A 16306-nucleotide genomic window follows, 5' to 3' on the forward strand; every position below is an offset into this window, starting at 1 on the left:
GGGAGTATGATGTAGGTCTACAAAATCATGAGAGGACTAGAATGGGTAATTGTGAATCGGTTACCTACTCTTTCAGGTAATAGAAGGACTAGGGGGGCATTCCATAAAATTAGCAAATAGCATATTTAAAACAAATTGGCGTAAATTCTTTTTAACGCACCATTAAGCTCTGGAATTTGTTGCTAGAGGATGTGGTTAAGGCAGTTAGCTAAGCTAGGTTTTAAAAAGCTCAGGACAAGTTCCTGGAGGAGACATCCATAAACTGCTATTAGTCACGTTGACTTTGGGAATAGCTATTGCATATTACCACCATTAGTAGCTTGGGATCTGTTTAATGTTTGGGTACTTGCCAGTTTCTTATCCTGAATTGGCCACGGTTGGAAACAGGATGATGGACTCTCGGTCTGACCCAGTATGACAACTTCTTATGTTTTAAAGGATGAACAGGAGAGAAATATAGAATCTGTATTAAAATAGGCCTCTGAAACTGCTAGCATGGTGCCACAGATAGTGGTGTGCAGCTGTATAATGGCAAGGTCTAGCACAGCACATGCAAGAGGATGTAGCTAGAGCCAGTAGTGAAGTCTTGGTGGAATCCTCTTATTTAGAGCCGGGAGCAGCGTATTTGGTAGATGCCTTCTTTGATTTGGTGCTTGCATCTGCAAAAGGGATAGCATCCATAGAAGCAGTTAGGAAGTTTCTATGGCTATGTAACTGGTCATTGGGTTCAATATTTAAGACCAGTTTGACAAAGTTTCCTTTTAGAGGACAACTATTGTTTGGAGATGATCTTGAAAAAATGGCCAGATTTGGGGTCAGGTCAAAGAGTTCTTTGCATTCTCTTCTAGCCTATAATAGGTTTCGTGATACCAGGAGGTTTAAGCAAGGTGATCTACTGGTGATCAGAGATCTTGTCCATTTGGCAGGTTTCAGTCTTCTCACTCAGCCAAGAGGTGGTAAGAATAGATCCTCAGGCTCAGGTCCCTTGCATAATTCCCAATGAATTTTTGGGGGCCCCTCAGAAGCAAGTCACTAACCACCACTACCCTCTGCCTCCTTGGTGCAGTGGTTGTTGTGTCCATAGTTTTGAGTTGGTAAGGTTTTTGGTTCCTTCTCCCGGAATGTCTTCTCCACCAATATAGAGCTACATCCTAGTTCTTAAGTTCGAGGGATATTGGTGTCGGGTGTGGGGGTTTAGTGGCTGTAATAATCTGGATTCAACTGTCATCTTGTGGTCCAGTATCACTTCCCCTCTGCTTGAGTTTTCCATCTTTGCCATCTTGATAAACATTCAATCAATGTACTCCTCATTTTCCTGAATGCTTCTGTAGGGGTGAGCCCTGGATTTTCACTACTGTACATGCAGCCAAAATGACATAAGCAATATGGACACTTGGCCTGTATTTCTCTGCACTGGATGCAGAAATGATGGACTGATCAAGCTTCTCTGATCTACAAGGACAGACTATTTACAGGACCTACTGCAAATAGAGTCAACAATTTTCTGTAATCACAGAGAAAACAAACAGTACAAGGCCTGTATATGTTTAGAAAATAGATTTTTTGAGGACCTCAGGATTACTCAAGTTTACAGATGGTAACCAAGTCACACAATCAGCAGCAGGGGATTTATCTGCCAGGTATCAGACCCAGAGCCCTGCTCAATGCTATGCTCTTCCACAGATGACTCTCTAGAATGGGGATGCCTAAGCTGTCTGAAGTGGGGAAAGGAACCACCTCTAATCATGCACCTACTTTATTATGCATTAGTTCTCTGAATAATGCATATCAAAGCCCTTAAAACAGCATGGGGAACTCCTGGAGCTGGACCAGTAAAGAAAAAAAATGGCCATCAGACGATGAGAAAAGCATCCTTGTCAGAAGCCAAATCCTGTTGGTACCTCCCTGCCAGGGTTGCATTCTCCAGAGCAAGCACAGACTGAGGACAGCCAAACTGAAGTATCCTTTCCCTGTTACAATTTTTCCTAAGGTTGAAATAACTTTGTGCCCCTCCAAGGATATAGTGAGTCCTCATTTGGCTGTGAGAGGACTTGAGAGAAGCAACGTGTGGGTCCTGCAACTGAGAATATTTCTTCAACAGTCAAGCTGCTTTCATACAGCCCGATACTGTAAAACCGCGGGAGAGCGGACGAACGCCCGCTCTCCCGGCGCACGCACCGGCCCTTGGCCGGTGCGAGCGATCCAGTATGCAAATTAGGCGACGCGGTGCAAACGAGGAAAAGGAGGCGCTAGGGACACTAGCGCGTCCCTAGCGCCTCCTTTTGGCCTGGAGCGGCGTCTGTCAGCGAGTTTGACAGCCGACGCTCAATTTTGCCGGCGTCGGTTCTCGAGCCCGCTGACAGCCATGGGCTCGGAAACCGGACGCCGGCAAAATTGAGCGTCCAGTTTTCGGCCCGACAGCCGCGGGCCGAATTCAAATTTTTATTTTTATTTTTTTTACTTTTTTTTACTTTTCGGGACCTCCGACTTAATATCGCTATGATATTAAGTCGGAGGGTGCACAGAAAAGCAGTTTTTACTGCCTTTCTGTGCACTTTCCTGGCGCCGGAAGAAATTAGCGCCGACCCAAAGGTCGGCGCTAATTTCTTAGAGTAAAATGTGCAGCTTGGCTGCACATTTTACTTACTGTATCCCGCGCGCATACCTAATAGGGCCATCAACATGCATTTGCATGTTGAGGGCGCTATTAGGTGCCGCGGGTGGGCCGGGTATTTTCCTCCCCTTACTGAATAAGGGGTAAGGGAAAACACACGTCCAGAGCTAGCTAACAGTGCGCTCCGACGGAGCACACTGTACTGTATCGACCTGATAGAGAGTGGTGAGATTTGGGGTTTTCTCCTAGCTTATATTGTGGGTAGTCATGAAGGCTGTTTAGCTAATTTTAAATGCAAGTTCAGGTTAATACAATCTGTTATTGTCTTGCTTATTTTCTAATATCTAACTACCAAGTATATATTTTTTGCTATGTTCTAGCAATAAATCCTTTTTCTGACTATTGCCAAGTTGATATGGTAACTCCTGGTAATAAGCCTAAAAAAATCCCTATAATAAAATTTCATATCAAGAAACAGTAAAGTATAAATCCCTGCACTACTCTATCATTTACAAAGATATAATAAGTGAATAAGCATCTGCAGCATTATCTGTCCAGGACAGAGACAGAGGGTGTCATTACATGCAGAAAATGTACGCTGTGTGTCGATGCTTCAATCTTGCCACCTACTCAATTTTCCACCACATGTTTCCTGAAGGAGTCAATCTGCAGATATCCTTCACTGTGAACTAGTTCCTCACCATCGATCAGGATAATTTTTTTTTTATATTTAAAATACTTGTATTCCATAATAAAATATAAATTAAAGCAAACATTAAAAATACACAATTATTAAAATACAGTACATTTCACTTAACTAAATGAAAGAAGTTTATAAAATCATGAAAGGAGTAAACAAGGTAAATAGGGAGTTCATTTGAAACAAATGATTAATTGGAAACAAGACCAGTCCTTTTTTTTTTTTTTTTTTTTTTAACAACTAATGGACAGTAACCTTAGACATAATGAAAATTTTAATTTGCATTTGTTGTCTGATGCTATTCAAGTCTGGGAGAAAGCATAATTGCAGGGGGGGGGGGATTTCTATACAAGACAAGTTAAGGCCTGGATTCATCATTTTACGCAGAATGATGAATCCTGCGAAAATGGGGGATGGGGGGGCGGTCTGCGAATAGCGCCGCCATGAAAGGTGGTGCTATTCGGCGCACCACTGCCGACGATAATGTTAGTAACATCACCGGCAGTGAAGCCACCACCGACTTCGCCCCCTCCCTGCCCCGACTACTCCCCTCCCCCTAATTTGCATTATATCGCATTCGAAAAGGGCCTTTTTGCATGTGATAGAGGTTTATCGCATGTGATACAGCTGTATCGCGTGCGATAAGCCTTTGATAAATGACCCCCTAAGAGAGAATAAAGCCAGGATGTGAATGGACAAGGAAGGAGCAGGAACAATCAAAGTCATGCACTTTTTAACCGACCTATCTTAGCTGACACCTGCATGGACAGAAAATTAGTTCATTTTTTTAACCAAAAACTGAAAGCAAAATTTGACTTTGCACAGTCATTTATCTGAGGTTGGCTCCTCTGCCTCCCTCCCACAACTTCTCCTGTAAATAGTTAATTATCTCTGTTTCTCCCCTCTTTATTTCCTATCCCCAGTTTTTACGCCCTTGTTACAATGTAACTTTTGTTTCATCAATCTATGTCTCTTGTTGGTTACGGTTAACCGCTTAGTTCGATGTAAACCGAGTTGATTTGATTTGTATCAAGAAAGTCGGTATATAAAAGCCTTAAATAAAATAAATAAATAAATGTATCTGTTGGATTTCAGAGAGGTTTTGCTTCTGAAGCTGTTTCTCAGAGCAAAAGATAAAAGTTTTAGAAAAGATTTGGAAAGGAAGAAGAGATTAAACAAGGATGGCTGGGCTGTTTCCTAGTGTCAGAATGTGAGATGAGACACTGCAATTTAATCTGTTCACTGTTACAGAGTTTGTTGTGTGCAACACAGAGAGATCTGTTTTTAACAACTGCAGAGTGTGAGCACTGAACAGGTACAGCACCATTCTTTCTTTTCTTTGTTTCTCTGACTTTTTGTGTGAGGAAAAGAAATCAGTATATATTTATTATAGTGCATTTGTATATTACTCTTTTCCACAGCCTATGTCATTTACTAGTGGAAGTCTACATACATAGCCATCGTCAGCAAGCAGATAATTTGTGACATGCTTTGTAACAAAAGTGATTGTTTTCTGTTCTGCTGTCTACACGACACACTAGTACTAGTGTGCATGTTAGTATAGTACACTATATTGTAACCCTAAAAACTACTAACCACTGATATGCCACATGGGGGGAAAAGGTGGGAAAGGAAGAGGAAAAGCTTACCATTCTCCACAAGGACCTAGGGCCAGCACAAGCAGAGCTGCTGATGACAGTACTAGGAGTACCATATGTAAGATAAAGATTTTTTTTTTTTGTTAACGGGCAAATGAGCCAGAATTTGGCAAGAAGTAGCTCAGTTTGGAAAAGCATCTGTTGCTGCTCTTACTCCCATTTCTGTTTCTATGATTCAGAGGCAGAAAAAGGCAGAGAAAGTAGAGTGTCAGCAATTTAGTGGCAGGGTGAATAGGCATGGAACATCCAAGCACAGTGCACCCCCTTGATTTCTCCCAAGAAGCATCTGCAGCAATTATATATAGAAAATACTGATGCAGATGCATCATGTGAGGATAGTCAGACTTGGAGGATAAACTTCTAGTAGCTCAAGAGCATTTGGTCAATCTGCTATCCAGTGAGCAGCTCTAGGAGGCAGAAAGTGATACTGCTGGGGCAAAGAGCACCCAGGAAAAGCAGGTGGCGGAGAGTGTGAGAGATGCCCCTACCCTTTTTCTTCTCAATTTGCCCTCAACCCCAGCAGCACCACACAAGAATCCAAAAAGGAAGCAGGGATCCTGCAAGACATCAGAAGTATGGAGGCAAATTAGAGTTGAGAACCAGAATTTTGCAGAATACATTCACTGTTGCAAGGTCATCATTAGAGAAAAGATAGTAGGCTACCTTACAAACTGATATGCAGCACTATTTAAAAATTGAACACCCATTAGTGTTGGATTCATGGGAGGCTACCAGTATTAGTCTATTCTATTAGTATGCAGCACTATTTAAAAATTGAACATCCATTAGTGTTGGATTCATGGGAGGCTACCAGTATTAGTCTGTCTATTCTTGTTTTCCACTCAAAGCAGCAGCAGTGGAAAAGTCAGAGAAAAGCAGAAGTCTGTCTCCCAAGTTGATCCCCAATCTTTTCTCCCACTATGGCGACAGGAAAACAGCTCACACTCGAGCCAAGGAGCAGATGGGGTGTTTAACCACATCACTGTCCAATAGTAAGAGGTAGGCATTATCAAGGAAATTATTGTCTTGGATGACCAGCCCCTACAGATCATGAAAAACAATGGGATTTAAGCAGCTTCTCCATCAAAGTGCCTACTTGGACAACATTTAGTAGGCATGCGATCCCTATCCTGTACACTCTGTGCTATGCTCACATGCAGGCATAGCTGACCAAGGTGGAGCAGAATATCATCCATTTCATGAAGGATATCTGGACCAGTCAGAATAAAAAACATGCCAAACTCTCCCTGACAGTATACTGGTGCCAGATGAATGAGATGGGGCACGCATCGGCTCTAGTGAGGGCAGACCCTCAGGGTACATGTGGACTATGCTGCATATCAAAAAAACTGAAATCCTACATATCACAAACCACGCCACCCGCAATCTCAAACATCATAACACAACAACCTTCCCGAACCAACAATTAACCCTTTCAGCCAGGAACTTCGGAGTCACTCTGGATACCGAAATCAACCTCAAAAAGCAAATCAACACCATCATCAAAGATGGATTCTTCAAACTCCAGATCCTCAAAAGACTCAAACCGCTCCTCTTCTCACATGACTACAGAACCATCCTCCAGACCTTACTCTTCTCAAAGATTGATTATTGCAACTCCCTCCTGCTTGGCCTCCCTGCCACCACAATCAGACCACTGCAGCTACTACAAAATGCAGCAGCCAGATCCCTCACAAACAGGAAAAAAATCGAACCTCATCAGTCCCATCCTCAAGGACCTCCACTGGCTACCCATCATCTTCCGAATACAACACAAACCCCTATCACTCATCCATAAGTCACTCCACAATGACAAATTGAATTGGCTAAGCACACCCCTACGCTACCACACACTGCAACGAAACCTCCGTTCCTCCAACACCAGTCTTCTCCCCAACCCCACCCCAAAAGAAGCACATCTAACTACAACAAGAGAACCCTCACTGTCTGTAGCCGGACCGTAACTTTGGAACAACCTTCCAGCACAACTAAGAACTGAACCCTCTAGTCAGCTCTTCAGAAAACACTTAAAAACCTGGCTCTTCCAACAAGCCTTCCCCCAATGACCCATGACCCAACACCCCTCTCCACCCTCCCTATTTCCCCTACCCTATCAGCTTCTAGGCCTCCTCCGCACTTCAGCCTCCTGATTTGCCACCCCCCTTCCCTATCCCCCTCCTTCCCTGTCCCTCCTCACCCCATAAAGTCATAAACCCCTCCCCCCCCTTTTTTAGCATTATATCCCCATTCGCCCTTTCCAAGTTACCCATGTTGTATGCTGGTTATGTTATTATGTTTCTTTGTGAGAAATGTTTCATTGTAAGAAATAAGTTACATTGTAAGAAATATGTTTCATTGTAAGAAATAAGTACCCCCCCCTGCTTATTTAATTTTTGTTATCTGTAAATGGATGTGACATCACTGATCTAATATCGGTATATAAAAAAGTATACATAAATAAATAAATATTCAGATGAAGGATGTACATGGTCATGGTCAATAGCTTAGCAATAATAAGGTAGATGATGGAGAGCTGGCAGCTAAACTGGAGAGAGGATTGTTGTTCCTGCATTTATTGATAACATGCAAAAGTCATTGGAAGATGGGGGCTATGAGTGGATCCATTGCACACTTGCTGCACTTGGCAATAAAAGACACCCTGGAAGCCACTGAAGTTTGAAGTTGGGCAACAGATCTATGTGAATCAAGAAGCAGTAAGCAGTAGGAGCATCTCTGCACCAGCTTATTCAGGCAATAGGTACCAGATGGAATTCCACCTATCTGATGCTGCAGATGTTAGTGGAGAAATTGACAGCCCTTCAAGCCTTGTCTCTGGAGACCAGGATGTGCCCTTCTGGGCCATCATGACTGAATACTCTTGATGCAGATGGTAGGAGTCCTGAAGGTCTTCAAGGATGCTACGAAGGATCTCAGTTCCACAAGAACCACTCTCATTGAGATCATCCCATAGTTAATATCATGGAGGGGAAGTTAGAGCAGGGCTTCCCAAACCTGTCCTGGGGACCTCACAGCCAGTTGGGATTTTGGGATATCCACAATGAATATGCGTGACATAAATTTACATACCATGGAGACCATATATGCAAATTTATCTCATGCACATTCATAATGGATATCCCGAAAACCTGACTGGATGTGGTCCCCAGGACAGGTTTGGGAAGCCCTGACCAGCTTATATCTTCAAAGCGATGTTGATGTTCCATAAAATGCGATACCAAGGGTGCTTCAATCTTCCCTGTTTTTAGGCAACTTTTGTGCTCAGTCAATCTAATTCTCAATAACCGCTTTGTCATTCCGATGTACATGAGATTGCAGGGACAGAAGATCACATATACCACAAAGCTGGCCTGACAGGAAATTTTCTCCGGTAATGCAAATTGACGTCCACTGATTAATGTGATCAAGCTTTTGAGAGATTTTAACACGCAGAAACTGCACCCTGCACATTCTGTTAATGCGAGTGGGAGCGATGGAATCTGATTGCTAGCGTGTACAATGTGGTTTTTTACATTAGGTCCTCTACTGTAAGTGAATCTGATTGGGTCCGCAAACATAGGGTGTATTTGTTGAAGTATTTTCCAATGATGGCGAATGACCTGACTAATGTTAGCGGATTTCTTTGTATGTCTCAATACCATTGTCTGCCGAGTTGTGGGCTCTGCTGATGTACCTTTGAGGAATAAATATTCCTTATTAGCATATAAGGTGCATTTGTATGTATTCAGAAGTATTAGGATTCCCTGATCATGTGTTCTTGATTCCCTTTAAACATGACGGTTGCGCACAAGAAGTAAAATCAGGATGATTAAATCAAGTTTACTTCAGTGTAATTGTGAACTATCAGCTGAATTCAAATGGCATGCATGCGTTTAAAAGCAGCTTCACAGTGTTCATATTAGTAGGAAGCATCTCCCGCACTGCGATGACGCAATGTATACGTTCGCGAGTATGTAAGTACATCTCGAGAGCAAACGTAAGGCAAGTACAATCCCAATAAAATGGTTGTAATAATATTTTGTTCTTTTAGAAATTAAAGTGTAACCGAAGTGATATACAGTCAGAGGAATTCCTGAGGCAGCTTTGGATGCGAAACGTGGACACGTCGAACTATACTCTGCTATCATCGGAAGGGAAGTACTTTTTGAATTATTCATTCTAAAAATGGAATGTAAAATTATTTAAAGGCATATTTTACTCAAATGAAAAATGTGAAAAAATCGGCAAAAACATAAAACAAAAATCGACTTGATAACAAGTGAATTCATGACCTATGATTAAAGATGATCCCAGTAGTGGCTTAACAAAGAGCAGAGATGCCCAAAGAGACCGCGGGATGTTATGAAGGTCAATAAATCACTTGTATAAATATTGCATAGTGGGTTTTGGTACCGACTTTTTGATTTTTTGAAACAATTAAGTGAAGTTGAACTACAATTTATAATACATCATTTTATAAATGACATAACTTCTGGCCACCAGCACTATTAGCAGAAAATAGAGTAAATAGCCCACCAGTCTTTTTTCATAGTTCTCATTTGGCATCATGCATTACATTCAGATAAGGTTATGTTTAATTTGATGACTATCAAATAATGGTAGACAAAGTCTGGGTCACAAAGAGGTGCCCACAGAAATTTCTTCAGGGTATGTGGGAGGAGAGGCATACCAAAACTATAGAACGTATAAAAACAAAATCATAAAAATTGCTACCAAAACAATCAATCATTAAAATCCAGGAGAAGAGGGTAGACTGCTGAGGGGAATGATCCTCTTGATAACTTTTATTAAACTAACTTAAATATATTTGAGACTAGCTTTGGGGAGCTGTGGTCCTTTCATCAGGTCAATGCAAAATGAACTGAGACTGATGTTGCCTAAATGTACAAGCCAATTACACCATTGCCTTGAATTGGTGGTAAAGTGTGTTATATTCCAAGCTGCAAAAATGTCTAAAATGAAAGAATAAAGATTTTGAAGTTATTAAAATAAAGAAATTACTGCACCAAACAAAAGCTGACATGATAATTATTGATCATTAAGAAGACTTTTTAAAGTGGATCTATTTAAATCAACAAATTTCTCTTCAATATACTTGAGTAACTGGGTCAAATAAGAACATAAAAATATAGGAACTGCCATACTGGGTCAGACCAGTAATCCATCAATCCCAGTATCCTGTTTGCAACAGCAGCCAATCCAGGTTACAAGTACCTGTCAGGATCCCAAATAGTAGATAGATTCCATGTTGCTTATGCCCAGGGATAATTGGTGGCTTTCATCAAGTCTACCTGTTAATAATTTTTAGAACTTGTCCAAAAATTTTTAAACCATGATACATTAACTGCCTTTACCACATTTTCCCACTAATGAATTCCAGAGCTTAATTGTGTATTGACTTAAAAATATTTTCTCTGATTTGTTTTAAATGTGCTACTTAGTAACTTCATGGAGTATCCCCTAGTCTTGTTAAGCCTGATATTTAGAAAAAACTTAGCTGGATGAGTTGGACTTATCTGACTAAGGGCCTTAATTTCCAATATCGCATTAGGGGCGTTACCAATGCAAATGAGGCTTCTTTCGTGCAGTGGGGAAAAATCGCGTGCGGCGATGTTTTCACCATTCACGAAAACATTAGCACTGCATGCAATGTTTTCCCAGTGCACAATGATTCTTTCATTGCAGTGCACGAGAGAGAGAGAGAGAGAGAGAGAGAGAGAGAGAGAGAGAGAGAGAGAGAGAGAGAGAGAGAGAGAGAGAGAGAGAGAGACTTACTATAGTGCCTATGCCCTACATAGGTATTTTAACCCCTATGGGAGGGCCACCTACTAACTCGGGGTGGGGATTAGGTATGAGCGTCGGGGGTTGGGGGCCACTTTCGCATTCCACATGAGACCTACGGACAGAACAGTGGTCTCTAGTGCAGATTTGCTGGCTGTCGGAGTGAGGACGCTCACTCCAAGAAGTGGTTTGGGCAACGTTCTCTCTACCTAGCTTGATGGACACTCTACCTGGCCAACAACATGCTAGGTTGAGAGAATGTTGGCCAAATCTCCGCTTGGAGTGAGCGTCCTCACTCCGACGGCCAGCAAATCTGCACTAGAGACCACTGTTCAGTCCGTAGGTCTCATGTGGAATGCGAAAGTGGCCCCCAACCCCCGACGCTCATACCTAATCCCCACCCCGAGTTAGTAGGTGGCCCTCCCATAGGGGTTAAAATACCTATGTAGGGCATAGGCACTATAGTAAGTCTCTCTCTCTCTCTCTCTTTCTCTCTCTCTCTCTCTCTCTCTCTCTCTCTCTCCTCCCCCCCCCCCTTTTCAGGCCCATAACGCAAGGTTGTAGTTATTAGCCGCGCTAACACTGCAGCCGTGGATCGCGTTAACAGCTGTTAACGCGATTTGCGAATTTATCGCACGCGGTAAAGTGCTTGGAAAATGAGGCCCTAAGTGGTCCTGTTGAATATCTGGCTATAGCTAGCAGGCATTACACCATAATCAGAGGAGTTATAAACTTAGGGGCGGATTTTAAGAGCCCTGCTCGCGTAAATCCGCCCGGATTTACGCGAGCAGGGCCCTGCGCGCCGGTAAGCCTATTTTACATAGGCCTACTGCCATGTAGACGCCGTGGAGGTGTAGAAAACAACCATTTAGTCTTACTCTCTTGTTTCCTGTATTTTCACCACTTCACAATCCACAGTAGAATATTACCTCCAGTCCCATAACTTTTTAATTTTTGCAGGAGTCTTCTAAAAATCCAAATATACTATATCTGGCAGCTCACCATTATCCACAAAATAATGTAGCTTGTTAGTAAAGCAAGAATTCACTTGGGAAAATACATGTTGGCTGTGTCCCATTTAACTGTCTATTTGCTCTGTAATTTTGTTCTTTAGAATAGTTTCTATGATTTTTCCTGACGATGTCAGGCTCACCATAGTTTCCTGGATCACCTCTGGAGCCCTTTTTAAAGATTGAGATAACATTGGTCACCCATCAGTCTTAAGGGACAATAGATGATTTTAATGATAGGATACAAATGACTAGTAATAGGTCTGCAAGTTCCTTTTATGAGTTTTTTTTTTCCAGAATTCTGAGGTGTATACCATCTGGGCTAGGTGATTTGCTACTCTCTAGTTTGTCGTCCAGGTTCACCAGGATTTATTTTAGTTCAGTTTATTTAAAATCAATGGTTATCAGAAAAACAATTTTGTATGCTAATAGTCTTTAAATAAAGTAAATGTTCTTACCTGAATGTTTTGGGGTTTTTTTGTTTCATTACAGAGCCCTTGCACACCAATTAGTTAAGGAAGGTAATTTTGTGACTCTTAGAAAAGAGTGGAGTTTATAATTTCATTCCAATATTTACTATGGTAATGCTGGAATCCACAGAACCAATTAGCATGGAGATGACTTATACTGATAAATCTGAAAATGAGCATGCCATGTTTGAATAAGGAAGATCTTCCATTGACTGATACAGATTTGAAAAGGTGAAATGCACTTATGTGATTTCTTTAACATTATTTATTTTATTTATGCCAGTTTATATTCCGATGCTTTCAGTCAGTTCAACATGGATTTAAAAGAAAGCTTGTAATAAAGTTTTTTTCTGTCTATTCATTTAATTTGAGTTCTTTTGTAATAAATGTTTCTTAACTGGGAACGCAAAGAATTTCAAAATCAACAAAGATTAATGGCGTTATGAAGACACTGTGCTTTAAAGCACTTGATGTAATGTGGCATTAAAAGATCTGGAAAAGCAAATTATTTATAATGTTCTGTAAGAAGATCATTTTGTCCCTATTCAATTGTAACTGGATTTTATTGACTAAGAATTGCTGTTTTCTATAGACAACTCTACACTTTCGGAGGAATAATGAGAATAGGCAATTCCGCCGACGACATGCACTTGTGAGAGTAATTAAAATCTTTATTTTGACATAGTTAAGTGGATCTGTTCTCCATAATCGAATTCTATTATTTCAGCCCTAGGCACGCTTACATTCTCTCAAAGACAAACATTTTTTTTTCTTTAACGTGCTAGCATGAAAATTACATGTAAGTAACATGTAGTTATCCGTTTTGGAAAACAGTGTTAGAAGGGTGAAGGGTGAAAACCAGTGACCACACTTGGATGCTTTTGTCCTAATATTTTTGTTAAATCTTAAAATTTATTCAGTAATCTGAAGATTCAGCTCTGTTTAGCTCGCCAGCTAAAGAAGGAAGACTTACGTAAGCACCAAGTACCCCTTCCTTCCCCCACCCCCAAACGTGGGGGTGGGCTATTACTTGATTGCCCTTTGCTGAGCACAAATTTGAGGCTAGGAGTCCTGAAGGAGATGGGGCCGCGCTGTAGCCTCCCGCTGCTTTGGGTTTGGCTCGCTGTCCGCGGTGCTGAAAAGAATTGAGAACGCTTCATTAGCTTTCCCACAGCGAAAGAGCAAGCAAGCAAGCAAGCAGAAGAGGTTTCAAGTTCCGGAAGAAGGAGGGGACAAAAAAAAGTGGGAGGCATGAAAGCTCGTACACTTGCTCATGCTCGTGCTCGCTCCCGCCTGCCGCTGCTTCCTCTCTAAGAGTGCGAATATGAATGTACATTGCTGAGATACTGGGACCCTATAGCCAGGGAAAAACCGTTCATCCATTCCTGCTGCTTCTCAAGCCGGGACGAATACCAGATCTAACCAGCAGCAGCTGAAAGCTTTCTTTTCCGGTGTTCATTTGGTCATCCAATATGCAAGGGATCTGATTGTAGAGGACAACGGGCTAAAGGAAAAAGAAACAAAATATTTCTGGATGCGCTTTTTTTCTTGGAAATGCAAAAGATTATGCATATTTCTGTCTTCCTTGCTCCTGTTCTTTGGGGACTTATATTTGGCGTTTATTCCAATAGCATACAAATAGGTAACCATCTTCTGTATATAATTTTTCTGTCTTTAATTCACCATGACTTTTATTCGGTAATGGTGATTTATTAATGTATTCCAGTCATGCTTTTCATCTCTTGATCTTGTTTTTTCAAATAGCAGAACAAATAGCTGCGATGCATGCGATTATGATGAGGTATGCTAGGAAAAGAGTGAAGAATGTTATTTTTATGCTCAGAGGAGAAAAAGTGCCATTTTCAGTTTTCAAGCCTTGTGCTGATCCAGCATAGACTGAAAAAATTAGGGGATGTATTTTACATAATGATTGCACGCGAACATGCAGTAACATCGCTGTAGCTGCAATTCGAGAGTCTGAATATATACCGTATGCTGCTACAGACCTCTATAATCTCACATTTTATACTAGTCCACCTACCATAAAATGCGTGCTTTTGTGTGTATGCAGGATGCAGCCTTTGAAAGCTTTTTTCATATTTGCTAACTGAACGCTACTTATTTCAATGTTTGATCTTTTTTCCAGGAGGGTTATTTCCAAGGGGTGCAGATCAGGAATACAGTGCATTTCGGGTAGGGATGGTTCAGTTTTCCACTTCAGAGTTTAGGCTGACGCCCCATATCGACAATTTGGAGGTAGCTAACAGCTTCGCCGTCACCAATGCTTGTGAGTAATGAATATTCATTTCATTCAAATAGCGATTGATATGCAGTGCGCCCGCTTACCATAAAACCACTGAGTCTGAGTAGGTGGCTAGATGATGAATGCTCTATGCCTGTTGATAGTGAAAGTGCACTTTGTCTAATAGGCATATAGCTATTGTAAGTGTGACGAATTATAGCTCAACATTTCTATTTCTGGAGCCTGCACAACGTTTTGCGGAGATTGTTGGTTAAAATGGAACCTACTGCTGCGGTATCGGCATGGCCATGCATTCCGTGACATCAGCTGTGCATTCTGAGATGCCAGATTGTAATCATTCTCCATCATCCGTTCGTGGAGAAAGCCCTTCCTTCCAGCGTTATCTGTTATATATTCGGTTACTTTCATCAAAGTGTTGTGAAATCGCCTATGCAGAACTGATTTCACAATTCAACTTAATGAAAATGCCTGCCCATATCATATTCTACCTACAGAGCTCATAAATGAATTTTAAAAAAAAATCTAATTCACATAAAATCGGTACAGTTTTAAATGCCACGCTTACATTCCTTTGTTCCACTGATGCTTTGATACATGAAAGAGCCATTTGAGGAGAAAAGGCTGAGGGGGTGCTGTTGGATTTCCTGGCGATACAGAATGAAAGGACTATCAGCCATTTTATCCCTTGCAGTGTACTCCATATTAGAGCGCAGATTTATCAGTTCTCCTCACAAAAAAAAACCCCAAGTAAATAAAATTATTCTCATTTAACAGACACCGTCAGGTTCTGAGAACGCAGAATATCAAAGAAAATCAAGGTTACCGTCACTTCTACATAGAACATTAACAATGTTGTTTTTTTGTTTTTTGTTTTAATGTGAATTCTGAACTGCTTTGGATGAGCAGTGTAATGTCACTGTAGGTACCTGACTGCCAATGCTAGAGGGTGCTGTGTTCTGTACTTGCCAATAGTAGGCAGTCATATCTTTTCTTATGATCATATATTGCTTTGACTATTGTGGGAAAGTAGATAATAGAATTAAGGATGGAGAAGGTTAACAAACTTTATATATTTAACACAAATCCTCAGCTCTTAAGGTTTGTTTTTTTTTTTTTTTTTTAAGAACTGTACAGTAATGTTAATTCTAAGTGTGATCATTGCTATTTTAGGCCAGTATTTGGGAGACCTCATAGCTGTTCTCAAACATGGTGGTAGAAATCACCTGAAAAGAAGCCTTTGTTCCTGCATTTACAGTCTTCAAAATCAAACGCATGGTTTTAATGCAAATCCAAAATAGAATATTTCTCACTTATGTTAAACTATTCAGTGATGATGTGAGCCATAAAAACACGTCTCATTAACTAGTTGACAGTTACATAGACAGATTAACAAATGGTCTATGCAAAGGAAGGTTGCCAATAGTATTTAGAGTCATTTAAGATGTAAGCTTTACATTTTGTTAATATTTATTTTACAAGCTTGGTCTAGTGCAATGCTGTTTGCTTAAAAAAAAAGCTATTTGCTAGTTCTATTTTCTTTCTAGACACAGTATCTATTGACTAAAATGATTATAATTCTACGAAAGACTGGAAAGTTCAATGTTGAAAACACATCATGCTCTTAATGTTGTTTTTAGGATGTGCAGCTGGGTTGAGGGAAGACTGGAAATTACTAAGATCTGAGTATCAGATCCAGACATTCAATGACTATTTAAGGGTCCACCTAAGGACAGAGAAGACACTTTGTTGTGTTTCTGGTTTATCTAAGTCCTGTATTTGTTGTACCAATCTA

General features: G+C 40.9%; 1 protein-coding gene across 1 annotated transcript in view; it reads left to right on the forward strand.

Moving 5' to 3' along the window:
• Window positions 1-13784: 13784 nt before the first annotated feature.
• The window catches only part of GRIA2 (glutamate ionotropic receptor AMPA type subunit 2), a 293056-nt gene continuing 290534 nt past the window's right edge, over window positions 13785-16306 (forward strand). Inside the window, 2 exon segments of the mRNA XM_029615842.1 lie at window positions 13785-13893; window positions 14398-14538. Of these exon segments, the coding sequence (XP_029471702.1) occupies window positions 13806-13893; window positions 14398-14538 (229 nt within the window). The 5' untranslated portion in view covers window positions 13785-13805.

Source organism: Rhinatrema bivittatum, chromosome 1 (genome assembly GCF_901001135.1).
Source record: "Rhinatrema bivittatum chromosome 1, aRhiBiv1.1, whole genome shotgun sequence".
NCBI classification, from domain to species: Eukaryota; Metazoa; Chordata; class Amphibia; order Gymnophiona; family Rhinatrematidae; genus Rhinatrema; species Rhinatrema bivittatum.